Raw genomic sequence first — 22,318 nt, 5'->3', positions numbered from 1 at the left:
TTTTGGCTTCTCTTCTTTTCTCAGCTATTTGTAAGGCCTCCTCAGACAGCCATTTTGCTTTTTTGCATTTATTTTCCATGGGGATGGTCTTGATCCCTGTCTCCTGTACAGTGTCATGAATCTCCATCCATAGTTCATCAGGCACTCTATCAGATCTAATCCCTTAAATCTGTTTCTCACTTCCACTGTTTAATCATAAGGGATTTGATTTAGGTTATACCTGAATGATCTAGTGGTTTTCCCTACTTTCTTGAATTTAAGTCTGAATTTGGCAATAAGGAGTTTATGATCTGAGCCACAGTCAGCTCCCCATCTTGTTTTTGCTGACTATGTAGAGCTTCTCCATCTTTGGCTACAAAGAATATAGTCAGTCTGATTTTGGTGTTGACCATCTGATAGTGATCATGTCTACAGTTTTCTCTTGTGTTGTTGGAAAAGGGTGTTTGCTATGACCAGTGCATTCTCTTGGCAAATATTAACTGCTTTTGAGTGCAGTCCCTTTTTCCTGTTAAGCCCAAGAATCACCATCCCCGGACAAGTTATTTACGTCACAATGTTTTACCTCGTGTTAAAGCTATGTCCTAAAGTGTTCTGCCGGCATTGTGGAATCAGCTGATAAAGAAAAGATATTTTTATATGTGTTGAATTTGTTTTTCTTAAATCACACAGAAACTACTTTTAGAAGTTGTAAATCTCCATATTAGAATATATCCCCTATTAAATATTTTGAGGTCTCATGGCTGTAAAAGGACCAATCAGTTCAGTTCAGTCGTTCAGTTGTGTCCGACTCTTTGCAACCCCATGAATTGCAGCACGCCAGGCCTCCCTGTCCATCACCAGCTCCCGGAGTTCACTCAGACTCACGTCCATCGAGTCAGTGATGCCATCCAGCCATCTCATCCTCTGTCATCCCCTTCTGCTCTTGCCCCCAATCCCTCCCAGCATCAGAGTCTTTTCCAATGAGTCAACTCTTCACATGAGGTGGCCAAAGTACTGGAGTTTCAGCTTCAGCATCATTCCCTCCAAAGAAATCCCAGGGCTGATCTTCAGAATGGACTGGTTGGATCTCCTTGCAGTCCAAAGGACTCTCAAGAGTCTTCTCCAACACCACAGTTCAAAAGCATCAATTTTTCGGTGCTCAGCCTTCTTCACAGTCCAACTCTGACATCCATACATGACCACTGGAAAAACCATAGCCTTGACTAGACGGACCTTTGTTGGCAAAGTAATGTCTCTGCTTTTCAATATGCTATCTAGGTTGATGATAACTTTCCTTCCAAGGAGGAAGCGTCTTTTAATTTCATGGCTGCAGTCACCATCTGCAGTGATTTTCGAGCCCCCCAAAATAAAGTCTGACACTGTTTCCACTGTTTCCCCATCTATTTCCCATGGAGTGATGGGACCAAGTGCCATGATCTTCGTTTTCTGAATGTTGAGCTTTAAGCCAACGTTTTCACTCTCCACTTTCACTTTCATCAAGATACTTATAGTTCCTCTTCACTTTCTGCCATAAGGGTGGTATCATCTGCCTATCTGAGGTTATTGATATTTCTCCCGGCAATTCCGATTCCAGCTTGTGCTTCTTCCCGCCCAACGTTTCTCATGATGTACTCTGCATATAAGTTAAATAAGCAGGGTGACAATATACAGCCTTGACGTACTCCTTTTCCTATTTGGAACCAGTCTGTTGTTCCATGTCCAGTTCTAACTGTTGCTTCCTGACCTGCATATAGGAAACATTAAATGTATAATTCATTACACAAACATGAATTTTAAAAGCACTAGATGTAAATAAAAAGTAAGAAAATACATTTTTGAAGTTAATATTGTTTTAGATTATATGTATTCAGGCATCATCTTAACACAGCTGCTCTGGTTTTTAATGAAATTTTTATCTCAGAAACCAAAGTACTCCTGTTTACTTGTTAGTGATTCTTAAGGAATGCTGTTTAGCTTGGTAATTAAGAGTGCAAGTAGGTTCTTGAGTCAAACTGCCAATGTTCATACCTCAGTTCCACCCCTTATTATCTCTGTGTTCTTAGGAGAGTTATATAAGCTCTCTCTGCCTTGGTTTCTTCATCTATAAACCCACAAAGCATTGTTGTTAAGATCAGAAAAAAGTGCTTACTTACAATACTACCTACCATTAGTATGGTGTTTAAGAGTTGCCATCTATTATTATCTTTTTTTCTTCATTTAAGACTTGCAAGAGAGAGCATCACTAAGACTTGTAAATGCTAATTTGTAAGGATATTTTTCAGTCCTTACTTACGTGCTCAGATCTGAGTCAGTAAAGAGAATTTTTCCAAACCCACTTCTTCCTGTTGGTTCGAAAGTTAGTTTTTGAAGAGCAATTTAAATTTTTAATGTTACAAATAAAAAACTTTGTTTTCTTTTTGTGAATAGTATTCATAAGTAACCTAATTTTAAGTATCTCTATGTAATTTTTTTTTAGCAATACTGAGAAGCTATTCTGTCTATTATACATGTTTTTTTAAAAGGAGATATAACCTAATTCTTACCTTCTAACCGTTAGTTTAATGAGAAGACAAGAGTTAGAAGTAATTTGAGAAATATGAGCATGCATAAACAAAGTACTGGGACTTCCCAGGTGGCTCAGACTGTAAAGAATCTGCCTGCAACGCAGGAGACCTGGGTTCGATCCCTGGGTTGGGAAGTTCCCCTGGAGGAGAGCATGACAGCTCACTCCAGTATTCTTGCCTGGAGAATCCCCATGGACAGAGGGGTCTGGTGGGCTATAGTTCATGGGGTCACAAAGAGTCAGACACAACTGAGCAACTAAGAATAGCATACCAGTACAGGAGATCTGGATTTGATCCCTGGATCAGGAAGATCTGCTGAGGAGGAAATAGCAGCCCACTCCAGTATTCTTGACTGGGAAATCCCATGGACAGAGGAGCCTAGTGGCTACAGTCCATGGGGTCACAGAAGAGTCAAACATGACTTAGCAACTAACACAGCAACAAAGTACAAAAATGAATAATGTTGTAATAAACTCCATGAACAGAAAGAAACAGACTAATGTGAAATATTGGGAAAGCCTTTTAGGAACAAGAGTAGTCTCTTATGAACAATTTGGAGAATGGTACATGGATTTTAGGAAGAAGGATATCAGTCAGTTCAGTCGCTCAGTCGTTTCCAACTCTTTGCGACCCCGTGAACCGCAGCACGCCAGGCTTCCCTGTCTATCACCAACTTCCAGAGTTCAGCTAAATCAATGTCCATTGAGTCAGTGATGCCATCCAACCATCTCATCCTCTGTCGTCCCCTTCTCTTCCTGCTCTCAATCTTTCCCAGCATCAGGGTCTTTTCAAATGAGTCAGTTCTTCACATCAGGTGGCCAAACTATTGGAGTTTCACCTTCAACATCAGTCCTTCCAATGAACACCCAGGACTGGTGGAAAAAGGAGTTTAGGATGGACTGGTTGGATCTCCTTGCAGTCCAAGGGACCCTCAAGAGTCTTCTCCAATACCACAGTTCAAAAGCATCAATTCTTCGGCGCTCAGCTTTCTTCACAGTCCAACTCTCACATCCATACATGACCACTGGAAAAACCATAGCCTTGAGTAGATGGACCTTTGTGGGCAAAGTAATGTCTCTGCTTTTGAATATGCTGTCTAGGTTGTTCATAACTTTCCTTCCAAGGAGTAAGCATCTTTTAATTTCATGGCTGCAGTCACCATCTGCTGTGATTTTGGAGCCCCCAAAAATAGTCTGCCACTGTTTCCCCATCTATTTCCCATGAAGTTTGGGACCAGATGTCGTGATCTTAGTTTTCTGAATGTTGAGCTTTAAGCCAACTTTTTCACTCTCTTTCACTTTCATCAAGAGGCTCTTTAGTTCTTCACTTTCTGCCATAAGAGTGGTGTCATTTGCATATCTGAGGTTATTGATATTTCTCCCAGCAATCTTGATTCCAGCTTGTGCTTCTTCCAGTCCAGCGTTTCTCATGATGTTCTCTGTATATAAGTTAAATAAGCAGGGTGACAATATACAGCCTTGACCTACTCCTTTTCCTATTTGGAACCAGTCTGTTGTTCCATGTCCAGTTCTAACTGTTGCTTCCTGACCTGCATACAGGTTTCTCAAGAGGCAGGTCAGGTATAGTCTTAACCTAAAAATCAAACAAATCCCATTTATATTTTTTTTACTTTTTAATTTCTTATTATTCTAGGCTTTGTTTTTCCTTTCAGAAATGCATACACACACAACCACAAATTTTTTGTCTTAACCTGGTTCATTTACAGTTTATCAGATTGGTTAACAGCTTTTGAATTTAACTCTTAGTTCTGCCACGTAGCTTTCTAACTTTAAATTGCTTTGATTCATTAAGCTTTATCTACATCGTGGGGACCGTGATGTCTTTTGAGGTTAACAGGAGAAGTGCTTGGCAAAGTGGCTGGCATTTAGTAAATGGTTAATTAAAATACACGTGGATATGTACAAGTTCCTGGTAATATGGAAAATAACTGTTGGCCATTTTTCTTCTTTCTTCTCACTTTTCTGTCTTTACTTTTCATCCTGCAGTCACCACCTCTCCACAAAGAGCATCGATGTCAGGTAGCATCAGTCAGAGTTAAAAAGAAAAAAATGTGACAATTCTGATCTTTCACAGACATCAGAGGCAGATGTCTGCCTCTGAGGCAGAACATAGGTTTTGCTTACTGTTTTTTGGTTCTGAGGCCAGCAACTATCAGATGCTTTTGTTATCTTTTATAGTGGACTACCCAATGTTATTATTCTTTGTTTACCAGCTGCATACATGCCTAAGTTAAACTCACCCAGGTGTGACTTGGTAAAACGTTGCAATTTCTTTAACACGTTGCCAACCACTTTTTGAATTTTCAAGAAATTGACCTACTATTCTTTTCTTTGTTGTGTGTGGTGCTGGTGATGGGAATCAGATTCCATGACTGCCGAGGACTTCAGTTCTTACTGACAACACATATGGAAGAGCTCAGTAAGTTCCAGAAGCAAGTGAGAGAGGCTGTAAAAAACCTGGAGGGACCTCCATCTCGGCATGTTATTGAGTCTGCAACAATCTGCCATCTCCGACCAGTCAGACTTCCTCTCAACTGGTGGGTAATAGCTGAAATCACCTGGTGGACAGTGTCATTCCTTTGAGCTAACTTTCTTCTGAGAGAAGAAACAGTGGCTCACATAAAACTTGTTTTCATTTGAATTCAGATAGAAATAGATATGTGTTGTTAATCTAACTTAAAAAATAAAAACCTCTCTAAGACCACATACCAGAGGACTATGTACTTTTTTTTTTTCTCTAAAATGGCATATTTTTTTGTAACGAAAATGTGAAGTATAAAATACTCAGCCTCTTTTAGAGATTATCTGATTGCCAGATATGTCTGTGACTCTTTCTCTCATAATTTTTTCTTTTCCAGCTGTGTCTTTTGTAAGGCTGATGAATTGTTCACAGAGTATGAGTCAAAACTATTTTCTCACACGTAAGTTCTCTGATAGAGTAAAATGAACATTTTACAAGAGTTGGCATATTTTGTGGGGTTTTTTTAATATTTATTTTTATTTATTTACTTACTTGGCTGCCCTGGGTCTTAGTTGTAACAGACAGGATCTTTTTAGTTGTGGCATGTGGGACCTAGTTCCCTGACAGGAATCGAGCCTGGGCCCTCTGCGTTGGGAGCTCAGTCTTAGCCACTGCACCACTAGGGATGCCCTAAGACTTGGTACTTTAATGTATAGGATTCATATTTTCCTCAAAGTAATATTTTTTCTCTCTCTTTTTCGATCAATTTATAAACGTTAGCATTTGACCATGTAACATGCTCAGTTTCCCCTTTGCTGAAGTTTACCCTGTAAATGTTCATGTCTTGTGTTAATAGTAGTATGTGTTAACTTGAAGGGAGGACACAGACTGTCCAGACAACAGGTTTGAACTCAGATCCCTGCTCACTAATGCACGTAGTGGACTTCTCTCAGCCTCAAGATCCTCATTTGTAAACTGAAGATATGTATAACCATGACATTAGCAAAATTATCCTGATTTTACAAACATGGAAATTGAGAAAAGGCTAAGTTCTGATTGCCTCAAAAAAAAAAAAAGAAAGTAAGAAGAAAATAGTGTACTTTCAGGTCATCTTATGGCCTTTTCTGTTTGTATGGTTGATAAGTGGTAATTTGTGTTTTGTATTTTAATTCTCAGAGTAAAATTTTAGCCTGGAATTTATAGCCAATTTTTACTGTGCCAGATTGCTCTTAAAAGAACACTGGTCAAATGTGTGATGTCTCAAGGCTCTGTGGTTTTTCCAAAGGCTTGCTAGCGTGATCTTGTAGACATGACATTGAAAGTTGTCAATATTGTTGATGAAATAATTGTTTTTGACCTTGCTTTTCTGTTGATTCTGCCAATATCATTTTTACGGTACTTGCTACCCACTGACAGTAGTTATTGTGGTTTTCTTCTCAAACATCTTCAGAGTCAAAGGCCAGACTGCAATATTTGAGGAGATGATAGAAGATGAAGAGGGACTGGTAGATGATCGAATAACTACCACCAACCGTGGCCTGTGGGCAATAAGTGAGACAGAGCGATCTATGAAAGCACTACTGTCATTTGCAAAATCTCACAGATTTGATGTTGAATTCATTGATGAGGGAAGTAATTCAATGGATCTCTTTGAAGCTTGGAAGAAGGAATATAAGGTAACAGTTATTTAAATCTTCCTTCCACCTCTACATTAATTTTAATTGCTACTTTCCTTTTTCTCTCTTCAATTTTTAAAAATCTGCTTCAGAAAGTTGAGGTGTCATAATTTATCTTTCCATGAAATGTAATGATTGTACTAATTAATAATAAATATACTAAAGAAATAAGCAATTTCTATTTATTAAATTGCTAAAAATAATAACTAAAATGAAATTTAAATGAAACCTTCTATTTAGCCTTGAAAGTATGTTATTCTTGTTTTAGCTTGACCTTACACTGCTATTCTTTGAAATCAGAGTATTACTTTGTTTCCTTTTTTTGTTTTGTTTTGCTTTTGTTCTGTAAATAACAACCAAACATCAGCAACCTTGAAGACTGAACTTAGTAAATAGTTCTCAACATACAAGACTAGAAACCATTGCAATTAATAATGCATAAAGGGACCCTTCATATTCATACTTTAATAACTTCATGAAATTCTGTACTTGAGATTCTAGAATTTATTAATTTTGAATTTTCCTTTATATCAATTCAGTTCATGTCCGACTTTGTAACCCTATGGACTGCCCTACACCAGGCTTCCCTGTCCATCACCAACTCCCACAGCTTGCTCATACTCATGTCCATCGAGTCGGTGACGCCATCCAACTCTCTCATCCACTGTTGTCCCCTTCTCCTGCTTTCAATCTTTCCTGGCATCAGGGTCTTTTCTAATGAGTCAATTCTTTGCATCAGGTGGCCAAAGTATTGGAGTTTCAGCTTCAGTGTCAGTCCTTCCAATGAATATTCAGGACTGATTTCCTTTAGGATTGACTGGTTGGATCTCCTTGCAGTCCAGTGGACTCTCAAGAGTCTTCTCCAACACCATAGTTCAAAAGCATTGATGCTTCAGCTCTCAGCTTTCTTTATCTTGATGATCCAAGTCTCAAATTCATACGTGACTACTGGAATTCTTTTTATGTAGATTTGTTAATCCCTTGTCCTATTTTGCAAGTGAGATGGGGAAGGAAATAAATAGGTTTTTGTTTAATTTATGCCATTATAATTCCATTTGATATCTTTTATTCATTTAAAGTTCTTCCTTTTAAAGCAGAATAAAAATTTCTCTCAAGAAAGAGAAGCTGTCTATCAGTTCATGTGTTTAATAGTTTAGGGAATGATACTTCTGTAGAGTCCAAAGTGTTGGTTTGTAGTAAATTTTTTCTCTTCACATTACTCTTCTAAAAGCAAAAGCATATTAACACCACTAATCACAGCAGGTCATGGAAGAAGACAGTACTGTATACAGTTTTCACTTGCCCCTGCAGTCTTCCTTTGAGCTCACATTAGCCACATATTCTGTGTCAGAGGAATGCTTATCACGCATTCACCCGGATCTTCGTACATTTTTTTCTCTGTGACATTGCAGAGTAAACCCTTTTAGACTATGTAAATGAATGAGATACTGTTTCACACATCAGGATCTAACTTAGAGCATAATGTTATTGAAGACAGCATATCAAAAAATTTTATAATGACTGATACCATTTTTACAAATTTCAGAAACTTATATAACCAGATTGTTAAGTATGTGTAGATTAATATAACTCCAGTGAAAAGTACAGAATAATAAGTCCAGCTCAGAATAGTGGTTACCTCATCATTGGGGGTTGAAGGAACAATGTGTGAGGCAAGAGATCAAGGCAGTTGAGAAGGAACACAGAGGCTTTCTAAGGAGCTGACATTCTCTTTCCTGATTTGGATGATGCAGACTCAGTTGTGTATTTTAATATTTTCATTATCCTATATACATATTAAAATTGAGAATGTGAAATATTTTATAATAAAAAGTATTTCTTTAGAAAATAAAGCAGAGATTCCACCAGTCTAGTATTGAGCTCTAAAAATCTTTGATCCTACCAAGAAATCTTGGGATGTGCTGTTCCTTAGATTCTGAAGAAGCAATATACTCTAGTGTCCTGTGAAGATTATCCAGTCACACTTCATCCCCCTAATGGCCCAAGATTGCTTGCACCTTAGACCCTAATGAAAAAACTATTTATGTCTTAAGACCTCACTGAAGATTCTAAGTGATATTAACCAGTTTTAATTATGTGCTCTACCACTGTCTTTTCTGTTCCTTCAGTTGCTTCATGAATACTGGATGGCTCTGAGGAATCGTGTGTCTGCTGTTGATGAACTTGCAATGGCTACAGAACGACTGAGAGTCCGTGATCCTCGGGAGCCAAAGCCCAACCCACCAGTTCTTCATATCATTGAACCACATGAGGTAATCTACAAGTGAATCACAGAAAAGAGCACAGCAAATAGATAGTCACAAAAATCTGAGACACATAGAAGAGATCAGGACAGTGATGTTTTCAATAAATGTTCCCTGACTTCTCTTAGTTTGAGCCCTATGATGTTTCTGTTTTTGTAGGTCAAAGATGAGCAATTTCACATCTATTGTGTGCTTAGCATCACTGATTTGGTACATTTGCACGTTTATGTGTTTCTCTTTCATATTGCATATTCATCTATTCTTGAGCATTTTCTGTGTGCAAAAACCTGAAGATATTCTTGGTCAGTTTTTAGACATGTGTCCTGTTACCCCAGCATTTTCAGAACTGGAAAAGTCTTCCCCAAAGAGTGGCCAAGAACCTACCTTGCCCTGTTTTCCTTTGCTAAATGATGAACAGATATAGACAGGTTCAGTTCAGTTCAGTTGTGTCCAACTCTTGGCGATCCCATGAACCGCAGCACACCAGGCCTCCCTGTCCATCACCAGCTCCCAGAGTTCACCCAAACCCATGTCTATCGAGGCGATGATGCCATTCAACCATCTCATCCTCTGTCATCCCCTTCTCCTCCTGCCCTCAATCTTTCCCAGCATCAGGGTCTTTTCAAGTGAGTCAGCTCTTCACATCAGGTGGCCAAAGTATTGGAGTTTCAGCTTCAACATCAGTCTTTCCAATGAACACCCAGGATTCATCTCCTTTAGGAAGAACTAGTTGGATTTCCTTATAATCCAAGGGACTCTCAAGAGTCTTCTCCAACACCATAGTTCAAAAGCATCAATTCTTTGGCACTCAGCTTTCTTTATAGTCCAACTCTCACATCCATACATGACCATAGCCTTGACTAGACGAACCTTTGTTGGCAAAGTAAGATCTCTGCTTTTTAATATGCTGTCTAGGTTTGTCATAACTTTCCTTCCAAGGAGTAAGCGTCTTTTAATTTCATGGCTGCAGTCACCATCTGCAGTGATTTTGGAGCCCAGAAAACTTGACAGGTTACTATCTGTAAAATCCCTCTTTATATCTCAGAATTTAAAAAATAACTTCACCAAACTTTCCTCTTCCTATTAAAAATATAATTTTCTTTATTACTTGTTTTTGTTCCTTATATTTTTAAATCTTGTTTCTGTAAAGCTTGGAGACTGTAACTTAGAAAAACTTAGAAATGTTCATTATATACTATTTCTTCTATACAGCAAAATATATGTATTTTTTAAAATATATTCTCTAGTATCCATTTTGCACATTTGAGTTTTCACACTTAAATATGCTTCTTAAATGTTGAAAGGATGAATTAAAATAGAAGAATTGTGTGTGTTTAGTATAATGTTACCATCTTAGAATAAAGATGTTTTATTTTACTTTTTAGGTAGAACAGAATCGTATAAAACTACTAAATGATAAAGCTGTTGCTACATCCCAGCTGCAGAAAAAGCTTGGGCAGCTTCTTTACCTAACTAACTTGGAAAAGGTATTGTTTTTAAAAGATGTTACTTTTTCCCATATTACACCATCAATAAACCACTTTATTGACTCATTTTATTTAATCTGTTTGTCCCATAATTAATGCTATAGGTGTTTTTTTCATCATTTTTTGTTTGTGTTAGTTACATGTCAGAACACTAGCTATGTCTGCAGTACCTGTGCAGATCAGAAAAGAAGATGACGTCTATAGAAAATATGTTATACAGATAATGTAAAGGGTATGAGTATATAGCATGGCACAATGTAAACAGACTAGTTCAAAACCTTGAACAGCGATAGATAGTATTACAGCATACCTCTGGTGAAGATTGCACTGTGTAATACATACACCTGCCTCCATTAATGCATTACAGCATACCTCTGGTGAAGATTGCACTGTGTAATACATACACCTGCCTCCATTAATGCATTACAGCATACCTCTGGTGAAGATTGCACTGTATAATACATACACCTGCCTCCATTAATGCATGCACAGATTTTTTTAATTTGTTATCTGAAATTGTGCAGTGTGTTTGGAAACCCTACTAAATAAGAGGACATGACAATGAAGTATTTAATGTAATTCACAGCATATTTTCTGAGTAGTAAGCAAAGTACTCTATCAGACATGGATGAATGTAATTCAGCTTTCTGGCAAGCATAAATGTGACAGTTAACAAAATAACTTATCAGAGAAGTTACTTATCAGAGAACTTATCAGAGTAGAAGATTTTTGGATAGGAAAAATGAAGCAAAGAGTAGACTACAATTGGTCCTGAAAAACTGGTGCAAAATAACATTTGAGTGAATGTCATTAAATCTCAGTGATGACAAAATGAAAAACATTCATTATCAGTAAAATAGCATGTCATTCAGAAGGTAGACTCTTGACCTAGACAGTGCAAGCTGGATCATGAAGCCACTATTTTCTAAATATAGGACTTTTTTCAAGTTATTTTCTTCTCTTTGTCCCTTCTGTAAAATAAGAATAGTAATACTCTTGTCAGACTCCTTGTAAGATTAAATGAATTAATATATGTAAATGTTTAAAGTGTTTCCTGGCTTATTAAACCATTTCTAGGTATTTGCTATTAATATTTTTATATTGCAATACTATGATTGCTATTTTGGCAGGGGAAAAACAAAAGAGAAAAATTTGAGGTCAGTCTCATGCAAAAATCCAGGTGACATAAGATTTCTGTACTTTAAATATGAGGGTCAAAATTAAGAGACAGTTGATCGTTTTTTTTAGTTATAGAATAAGTTGATATCCTCTATATGTTGAATTATTTTTTAAAAGGTTAAAATCCCAAAGATATAATCTATATGGGAAAACCCTAAAAATAGAAATAAATAGTTTATAAATGAAGGAAAATAGGAATCCATAAACTACTACACATAGGACAAATCCAACCCATCACCAGTTTTTTTTAATTTTAAAGATTTATTGAAACACAGCTATTGTCATTCATTAAGTATTGTCTGCAGCTGCTTTTGTGCTATGTAATAGCAGAGTTGAGTTGTTGCAACAGAGATCATATGGCCCACAAAGCCTAAAATATTTACTACCAGGCCCTTTATGGAAAAAATGCTAATTCTTATGTTAAACAAATTAGAAGAGAAAACAAATAGTAGGCTGTTTATAAAATAACATAGTAATGCCTTCTCTTCTGTGCATGCTCTTAGTTACTCTGCTCCCACACTGACTCTGGGCTTAGCCAGATGATTTGCTTTTGGCCTTGTGTCATAGCAGAGATTTGAAAAGTCTACGCACTTTGGGGACTTCCCAGGTAGCTCAGTGGTAAAGGATCCTCCTACCAATGCTGGCCACACAGGTTCATTCCCTGGGTCTGGAAGATCCCCTGGAAAAGGAAATGGCAACCCACTCCAAATCCCATGGACAGAGGAGCCTGGCAGGCTACAGCCCATGGTGTTGCAAAAGAAACACAGCTTAGGGACTAAACAACAGTAATGCACTTTGGCATTCTCCCAGTTGTGTTGTTTTTTTGGACTCTAAGACTAAGTGAAGAAGCCCAGGTTCCATTCTTGAGGAGCAAATACCTCAACTTAGCCCTCTCCCCAGACCAACTCTTACCAACTGCTAGACATAAGTGTGGGGCCAGCCCAAGGCAAATCAGCCCATCCCAGAATTACCCAGGTGACCGGTAGAATCAGAAGAAATAAATGTTTTTTTTAGCCACTAAGGTTTGAGGTGGTTTGTTACATATTACCTGAAATAAATCATTAATTAAAAAGGGAAAGGATAATTCAGTTCAACTTTTTTAAATGCTTGCATACTTACATTATAGTTAATGGAGTTGTTTTAACCATTAGAACTGCTGAATCCATGCACAATTTACTTTTTTTTTCCTGCTTATAAAAGTCAAAGGGTAATCAAGAACAGTTTAGTAATACTATGAGTCTAATTTATTTTCCTTTATCTTGTTGTCCTCAGTTTTAAAACTTGTTCATTTTGATGAGTTTGTTTTGGAAGTCTTCCAGTTTTTAAGGAGATTTTGAAAAGCTATTTTGACATGATTTCCAGGCGTAGATAGCTCTCAAATTAATAGTATTTCTGCTTAGTGAAATTAGAGAAAGGGTCCTGAGAAGAAATCAGCATTAATAAGGAATTATGTGAATAAATGCTGCCTCTTCCCATGTCTGTGATCCTGTGCCAACTGGATATGCAGAATACCTATTTCTTTATCAAAAAAAAAATCTAGCATGAAAGTAAAATTTGAGAATTTAGCTAAATTGTATCAATATTTTGCTTTTTATTTTGCCTTCTATAATCACAAAAAATCATAAATATAGTAATATGACAACTTTCACAAGTGATATTAAAAATTGTGTCCATGTTTTTGTTCACTCCTTAAATAAATTTATTTGTACATCTCAGGATTGATAATATTAGGTAATATATGAATTATTAGGTCATCTCAATTATTATTTTAATTCAATTGCCAATATTTACCTTTATAAATGAGTTGTAAAACATGTATGAGCTTTTAAAATGTAACTAATACATGTTTTATTTCTTCTTTTTTGGACAGTCTCAGGACAAAACATCAGGAGGTATTAATCCAGAACCTTGTCCAATCTGTGCTCGGCAACTGGGAAAACAGGTGAAATTATAATAAATACTGCATACATTTATAAAATACTGTACAGTTTTCAAAGGCTTCTACATACAAATTCCCCTGCTCCACCCTCAAACCTTGCATGCAAGGCGAATATTATCTCTGTCTTAAAGATAGGGCCAGAGGTTAACTAACATGCTTAATGTCAAATATGTTTGAGCAGTGTTTTTTCTCTTAAGTGATGGATCAAACATGTTTCTAGAATAACCCCATCTTTTTCATTAAAGATGAATAATTTTAAGCATTGTTTTCAGTCACTTGACTGTCAGTTTATCATGGATATTTGGGAATTGTACAGAAAATACAATACAATACAACATACACAGATTTATATATGGTATTACAAATTTATAGTAACATAGTTCTTACTTAATATTATTAATATCTAATAGTACCAGAATTTAAAGCACAAATAACAGTAATCCTAAAGGAATTTATGTGTTTGAATATTAGTGTACAAATGTCTAAAATAAATGGTACTGAATTAGTTCTCCTCAAAAAGATTATTTTTATTTTATAAAATGTGATTTATGATACTCTAAGTTCCTACTTTGTGTGATAAATAAATATGTAATAGCGGAGAAGGCAATGGCACCCCACTCCAATACTCTTGCCTGGAAAATACCATGGATGGAGGAGCCTGGTGGGCTGCAGTCCATGGCGTCGCTAAGAGTCGGACACGACTGAGCAACTTCACTTTCACTTTTCACTTTCATGCATTGGAGAAGGAAATGGCAACCCACTCCAGTGTTCTTGCCTGGAGAATCCCAGGGACGGCGGAACCTGGTGGGCTGCTGTCTATGGGGTCGCACAGAGTCGGACACGACTGAAGCGACTTAGCAGCAGCAGTAGCATGTAATAGAATATTCTTTTTTTTTTTTTAATATGAAAAAGTCTTTTTTCTTTTTTTTAAAATGAGTGTCTCTGGCATTTTTTTTCCTATGAACTAAGAGTAAAAGTTTAAATATATGAATTCTGCACTCTGACCATCAGTAACCAGAAAGCACATACCTTTTAGTCTCCATGATTTATGGAGAATATTTAAAGGATATTTTATTGATAATAAATCTTAAAAGGATAGATTGGAAACTGAGCAAAAGAATATTAATCAAGGTAATACTGGAGATTACTGATAAAAAATAAGTGATAAAAACATTTTGACAAAAATTACTATAATAATGGAAAGGATCATAGTGTAAGTAGTTTCTTTTAGTTTTGATGAGATTCATGCAACTAGTTTGAGAAATGTTATCATCTTTACCATTTGCATCTCATTTTCTGTATAATAAATGCTTTAATATATAAAAATTAAATCTGTTTAATAAGTTGTATAGAATGTATTGAATATGATATCTCAGTTAATATTGTAGTCAATCTATTACTCTATTAGAGTAATTTGCATTTTTCGTAAATACTGAAATGAGAACACCAACATCTTATGAAATATTGATGACTATTAGTCCTCCTATTAGTGTGAGCAGAACTAAAAACTATGGTTCACTAAAAAATAGTTTAAAAGTATAATTTAGTTTTTATGACTTAAAGGTTTTTTATTATATATCATGAAATATTTAGGAAATGAAATGATGGCACTCTTCCTCTCCTTTTAATAGATTTATAGATTGGAAGGCATCTTTGATAGCATCTTGCTGAGGCATATTCTGTGTGTTTTCTTCTTTAGTGGGCAGTACTGACCTGCGGGCACTGTTTCTGTAATGAGTGCATTTCAATTATTATCGAACAGTACAGCGTGGGGTCTCACAGGAGCTCCATCAGGTGTGCCATCTGCCGCCAGACCACATCTCACAAAGAAATCTCCTATGTCTTCACCTCAGAGAAAGCCAGCCAGGAAGAGGACATCCCTGTGAAGGTAAAGTCGGTTAAGAACATGCATAGTCTGAGCAGTGTAATAGAAGTTAGTATCTGGCAGTGAGAGCATCAGAATCAGAGCAAGGCTGGCTCAGTGACTATGAAGCAACTACTGTTGACGGTAGATACACTGCCTGAAAGCCTCAGTACATCTACTCATTCCTCACGGTAGGAACACAGGAATGCTTTTTCAAACACAGTAATAATTATGCCCACTACAGCAAAAAAGTGACATCTTAGAATTCCAGTCCTTTTTTTTTAAATAGTGTTTCTGAGCACTACAGCTATTAGATAGAGCTCTGATTCACATCCAGGTTTCTTTTCTTCATTCTTCCATTCAGCCCAGTGTATCAGGAAAAAGAAGATATGCCCCACCAAATTGAGGGATAAAATAAATTGATTCCTGAAGTTATTAGTGAAGACTGTCACAAGGAGATAGTGCATTTTTAGATGGCATGGATTGATATTTCAGACTAGCCAAAACTTTGCTTTGTTTTCCTAATTTTTTTTCCCATGCTTCATTCAGAACTTTAAGAAAGAAGACTATAATTTAAAATGCAAATGAAATAAATTCCAGATTTGTTGTTTAGTTGCTAAGTTGTGTCCAACTCTTTTGTGACCCCCATGGACTGTGGCCCACCAGGCTCCTCTGTCCATAGAATTTCTCAGGCAAGAGTACTGGAGTGGGTTGCCATTTTCTTCTCCAGAAGCTCTTCCCAACCCAGGGATCAAACCCACGTCTCCTACATTTACCACTGAGCCACCAGGGAAGCCCAAAATCCAAGTAGGATCTGTAACTGGACTTTCTGCCTGAGGGGGTATTTATTTAATGAAAAGCCTTTACTAGGTTTTTTGTTTTTTGTTTTATATAAACGTGCTTTTTCTGTTTGTTTTCCTAACCAAACTTAGAGGACAATTCAACAACTGAGTATGGTAGAGAATGCAGGCCAGAAGAAGCAGTTGGAAGACTGATGGAGCTGGCTCATAAGCTAGAAGTAGTAGAATATGTTTCATTAATTCCTTCTCCTTCTGGGTCCCTGCTGCTCTCTGCTCACTTATTGTCCAAGGTTATATTTTGTGAGTAAACTTAACCACAGGTCCTTATCAGAGAATAGGAGACCTTTTTATTATTATTACTATTACTGAAATATAGTTGATTTACAGTATTAGTTTCAGGTGTACAACAAAGTAAATCAGTTAAACATATGCATGTGTCCACTTTTATTTTTTTAAGATTCTTTTCCCATGTGTGTCATTAAGAGTATTGAGTAGAGTTCCCTGTGCTATGCAGTAGGTCCTTATTAGTTCTCTGTTTCATATAGAGTAGTGTATATATGTCAATACCAGTGTCCCAATTTATCACTCCCCCTGGCAACCATAAGTTTGTTTCCTACTATTGTGACTTGTTTCTGTTTTATAGATTCCACATATGAGCAATATCTTGTGATATTTGTATTAGTTCTTTTCAAAGAAGTTAGGTATTCAGTACTCCAGATGTGACTGTAGAAATGGGTAACTCAGGTGAGGTGGTAGAAGCTGAAGCAGTGAAATTTGAATGTTGAGTAAGTGGTCCAAGTGGAAGGTATATAATATCTGGAGCTGATTATACTTTAGCCTGTTGACCACACAGAGAACTCCTTTCTTTTTCAGTTCACCCCCCTCCTCTCTTCCTACTCTTAAAGTTTTTTCCTTCCTTTCCTTTGCATAAAGTCTTTTTTCTTTCCCTGTCTCTTCTCCTCTGGCCTCAGGCATCCCAGGAGCCACAGATGGCATGCGTGGCTAAGAAGGGCTGCTGACCCTTCAGTGAACACATTCATGACAGTACAGGGAACAAGCATAAGAAGGAACTGCTGTGTCAGACTTCATGCAGTAAGGTTTAGGAAGTGATTGCCCTGGCTACCAGTAAACAGCACCATCTCTCTGAAACTGAGGGCATCAAACCCAAACACCTGTTCATTTTATGGCAACTCTCCTAGACACCTAGGAGAAAGATCAGGACAGTTACATATGCTGTCCTATTGGGACAGGAATATCAGTGTACAAATACTGTATATTATGCTCTGACTTTTTCCTGTCTTTCGTGGATATTGATGAACACATGAATTAATTGAAGGATCTACCAAAAAAAAAAATTTATAGCATTGAAACATGTTTACATTACCATATATAAAATAGATAACCAGTGTAAGTTCTGGGGATAGGGTGGAGAGGGAAGTGGGAGAGGGGTTCAGAATGGAGGGGACACACGTATACCTGTGGCTAATTCATATTGATGTATGACAAAAACCATCACAATATTGTAAAGTAAATATCCTCCAATTAAATAATTTTTTCCAAAAAGAATACAGAATTTATCAAATTTAAATTATCTTATATGTACATATACTTACATTTCCTTTTTATTAAATACATGACTGAATATTATACTTACTATGCAAGCAAGTTTTATCACTTTTCTGCATTCTCACATTGCTTCTCTCTGCATTTACTTTTTGTTTTCTGTCACCATTTCTGTCTGCCACTTCCACCTTCTGCTGCCTGTGTCCTTTTCTGACTGTCACATTTCTGCCACCTTCTTGAAGCATCTGCTTGTTTTCTCAGACTCGCACTGCACTCTGACCGTCTGAGATTGTCCCACTTAATTGATCACGTCATCTGTCTTAGAGTTGAGGGATATAAAGATGGCTCTATGTAAATACCGAAGGCATTGTTTTGAAATTTATTTCATTAAAGTTTTTATCTGAAATGTTCACTTCACTCTAAGCATTCATGTCCAGACACTCGGACACAGCAAACAATGTAATTTCATACGTGGTGCTTAATCATCTAGCTGATCTCTGGTAAAGGATATTTGGAGAACATAAAAATAGAATTAAATAATATAAGACTTTTTTTTTTCCTACTGGTATTTCCCAGTGTAAGGAATCCTATTGATTGACCACGGAAATAAAATGAATGAAGTATTCATTAGTGAATTAGGGTATGCATTTAAGTTAAAGACTGTCACTACCCTAACAGCAGTGTCACAGTATTCCTAAATGACCCTTGGAACCTCCTGGGCATTTCGCAAAGTAAACAAAATTCCCCCTGCGAGTTCTGACAACTGCCAGGCATTTTAGAGGGTGAAGTAGGCCTCCTGGCAGAACATAGGCCCCACGTGACCTGTTCCCTGTGTCCTCAGTTTGGCTCTCTTTCATACAAAGCATTTTTGTCATTGGAAACCCTGACCCTGTAATGAACAAGATTCTTATGTCATAAGAAGTTTCTATCCAAAAGAGAATACATGGATATAGCCACAGCACAACAGCACCCGCTACACACACAGCACTTCAGCTTCTCAAACTTTTGAGTGCCTAGTGATCAAGTGCTCTGTTTTTTAAATTAAAGTATATTTTCAGGCTGCATTCCCGTAACTTTTAACTTGTAAGATCTTGGATCTGGTCCAGAAATCTGCATTTTTAACAAGCAGATCTGCTGGTGAAGATGTTTTATACAACCTTTTTGTAGAGGAAAAAAAAAATATTGTATTTCTACATTAAAACTCAGAGAAACCTAGCAATACCATTTGTAAAACTATACTATGTGTAGGATCATGTTGTTTCTTTTCCTTTTTTTTTTTTTTTTTTTCCAGTTTTTATTCAGTTTACTTGAAGGTGACTTGTAAAGTCTGTCTTGTACTTTCTAACTATAATTAAAATATCTAGGTGGGATAAAACTGACTGTAAAATTCTGACTGAGTTTAAAGTTGACATAAAATAATTTGGTAAATATAATCCACAAGTGGCTATATTTAAATATGCTCCTCTAAGTATTCTTATATAAGATATTTGATATTATCTTGTTGTTGTTGGTCATTCGCTCAGTCATGTCTGGCTCTTTGTGACCCCATGGACTTCAGCACCCCAGGCTTCTCTTGAGCTTGCTCAAATTCGTGTACATTGAGTCGGTGATGCCATTCACCCATCTCATCCTCTGTTGTCCCCTTCTGCTCCTGCCTTCAATCTTTCCTGGCATCAGGGTCTTTTCCAGTGAGTCAGCTCTTTGTTTTAGGTGGCCAAAATATTGGAGCTTCAGCTTCAGCATCAGTCCTTCCAGTGAATATTCAGGACTGATTTCCTTTACAATTGACTGGTTGGATCTCCTTGCAGTCCAAGGGACTCTCAGAGTCTTCTCCATCACCACAGTTCAAAAGCATCAATTCTTCGGCACTCAGCTTTCTTTATAGTCCAACTCTCACATCCTGCATGACTACTGGAAAAACCATAGCTTTGACTAGATGGATCTTTGTTGGCAAAGTAATGTCTCTTCATTTTAATATGCTGTGTAGGTTTGTCATAGCTTTTTTTCCAAAAAACAAGCAACTTTTAATTTCATGGCTGCAGTCACCACCTGCAGTGATTTTGGAAGCCAAGAATATAAAGTCTGTCTCTGTTTCCATTGTTTTCCCCATCTATTCCCCATCTATTATATTTACATATAATATCCCCCATAACCTTTGGGTCCAAATAAAATTTTTAACTTTTTTGCAATTGCTACCTTTTTATCTCTTTGAAATAATTATTCAAAATACTTTAAAGAACAGGATATTTTTGTGGCTAAGTGCACTTGTAAAATTTCCCACCTAGGCTGCCTGGGTGGAGTTTCCACTGGACTTTATTGAAGAAACATGTGAAAAGCCCAACCATTCTCCCAGGCAAGAACTTGAAAAATATTCCTGATTTGTGAGATCAATCATATATAAACTGTGTAACTGCACTAAATTGTATCTGTCACTATCAACTTGGGTTTTTAGCATGGTGAACAGGTGCAGACAGAAATAAAATAATGTTAACTGATCTTACTCAGCTAGAACTACTGTGGACAGCACAGGCAAATTGAAGAGTCGGCTCTACTTTAAAAGGAGCCCAGCATAAAAGTAATGAAAGAAAGTCCCAAGACAGGAAATTACTTCCTCCGTACTGTTTTCCTAAAAATAGGAAACATTCAGGTTATTTGGAAGTTACAAACCAGTAAGAAAACCTAAAGAAAAATCTGTGACCTATTACCAAATTATAGCCCTAGTTATAACTGATGAACGATTATAGTTCTTTTGGGGGCATGAGGGAGCTAAATTGTATAAATTTGTCTTTTTAAAAGTGATGTTCTTCAGTTAAATGAATTTTCAAAAAAAGCTCTTATCTCAGGATTTTTGAGTCTTATAGTAAGTTTAAAAGACTGCAAAAAATCTATCCAAGTAATAGCTGGAAAATGTAAATACTAACTCTGCTCTGTTTCAGCTGTGATTGTCCCATTTCTAACAAGGCTGACACTCCTTTCCTGTTGCAGCTAACAGAGGCAAGGCACCCATTTGACCCTAGAGCAGTGAGAGGTGCTGTAGGTACAGTATTACACAGCACTAGAGTAATGGCGTAATTCAGAAGACCAGTTCATTTATAATAAAATGTGTGTTAGTTGCTCAGTCATGTCTGACTCTTTGCAACCCCATTGACTGTAGTCTCCTCTGTCCATGGAATTCACCAGGTGAAAATATTGGAGTAAGTAGCCATTCCCTTCTCTAGGGGATCTTCCCAACCCAGGGATCCAACCTGGATATCCTGCATTACAGGCAGATCCTTTACCATCTTAGCCACCAGGGATGTGTTTATCACTTATGATAAACACAATCCCAATTGTGTCACTGATACAATAAGTTTTTAAAGTTCCCAGAATTACAAGTTTCCCACACATTCCCTTAAAACCCTTATTCATCTGTCAAAAATCAGTATAATGTTATTTTTTAGTGGAAGTAATTTATACAAAAGATTAAAATAAATGAGAATGAAATGAATGGCGCAGAGTGAAAACTAACATTCTCCTTCATCCATCCTACTTTGCCTTGCCACTGTGAACAATTTCTATTTTTAGTTACAAAGATCACCTCTATGATTCTCAGTAATATACATCAATTTTGTTTCTTAAAGTACTAGCTTTAGACAGTATCTGCTGGCTCCTCATTTTAAAATAGGAGAAAATTAATGCATCTATTCCTCCTTTCTATTTTTGTGATAGTATCATTTTTATATTATAATATTTATACATCCACATTTTGTTATATAAATACTTTTCATTACGGAACCAAGCAGAGTGATTGAAGTCATGCAGAAAGGAGCAGAATCCTGATCCTATATCGTTTAAATTTCACTTTTCAGTGAAGAATCCTAGTCTAATAGAAGTTCTCATTTTTTTAGCTAACTTCCTGCACTTCTGTGTCAGCCTTATCTGATATCATTATTCATGTAGCCCTCATTCTTTGATTCTTTTTTTCACTGTGCTATAACTGCATCAAGAAATTTTAACATGATGAGCATGTAAATGGCAAATCAGTTTTTGCACTTCTGAAAATGACTTTATTCAGCCTTCGCTTTAGAGTCATAAGTGATTGGCCTCATTACTATGAGACATTATTTGACATGTCTTGTATATCTTAGTTTGTGTGTATTTCACATGTATAGAATATATATACTAATATGGTGGCTCAGACAGTAAAGAATCCACCTGCCATGCAGGAGACCTGGGTTCAATCCCTGGGTTGGGAGGATTTTCTGGAGAAGGAAATGGCAATGCACTCCAGTATTCTTGCCTGGGGAATCTCATGGACAGAGGATCCTGGTGGGCTACAGTCTGTGGGATTGCGAAGAGTCTGACATAACTGAGCAACTAAGCACACGTAAGCACACAATGTAGTATGAAGATATGTTAAAGATAATATACTAATACACAATCTCTATAGAATCTCTAAGGATATGGTCTGCCTGTAGAATCTATTGACATGAATATTTCCTCTGATGTTTGATGAAAACTGAATACATTCATCATCTTCATT

At 36.8% G+C, this 22,318-nt stretch overlaps 1 protein-coding gene across 12 annotated transcripts in view; it reads left to right on the top strand.

Annotated features, from left to right (window-relative positions):
• The window catches only part of SHPRH (SNF2 histone linker PHD RING helicase), a 90,677-nt gene that overhangs the window by 49,318 nt on the left and 19,041 nt on the right, over window positions 1-22,318 (top strand). For 10 of the 12 annotated variants that reach the window (XM_086316614.1, XM_086316613.1, XM_086316622.1 and 7 more), the window contains 7 exons: window positions 4,927-5,100; window positions 5,422-5,484; window positions 6,475-6,700; window positions 8,830-8,973; window positions 10,350-10,451; window positions 13,501-13,572; window positions 15,269-15,457. In XM_086316614.1, the coding sequence (XP_086172740.1) occupies window positions 4,927-5,100; window positions 5,422-5,484; window positions 6,475-6,700; window positions 8,830-8,973; window positions 10,350-10,451; window positions 13,501-13,572; window positions 15,269-15,457 (970 nt within the window). Of the gene's footprint in view, window positions 1-4,926; window positions 5,101-5,421; window positions 5,485-6,474; window positions 6,701-8,829; window positions 8,974-10,349; window positions 10,452-13,500; window positions 13,573-15,268; window positions 15,458-22,318 lie in introns of those variants that run through there. The other 2 variants (XR_015132454.1, XR_015132453.1) reach the window with 1 other exon arrangement.

This window comes from Bos grunniens, chromosome 9 (genome assembly GCF_055505025.1).
Source record: "Bos grunniens cultivar Pamir isolate PY7600 chromosome 9, Bosgru_T2T1.0, whole genome shotgun sequence".
Lineage (NCBI taxonomy): Eukaryota > Metazoa > Chordata > Mammalia > Artiodactyla > Bovidae > Bos > Bos grunniens.
Note: the sequence above shows the minus strand (reverse complement) of the source record. Positions and strands in the feature narration are given on the sequence as shown.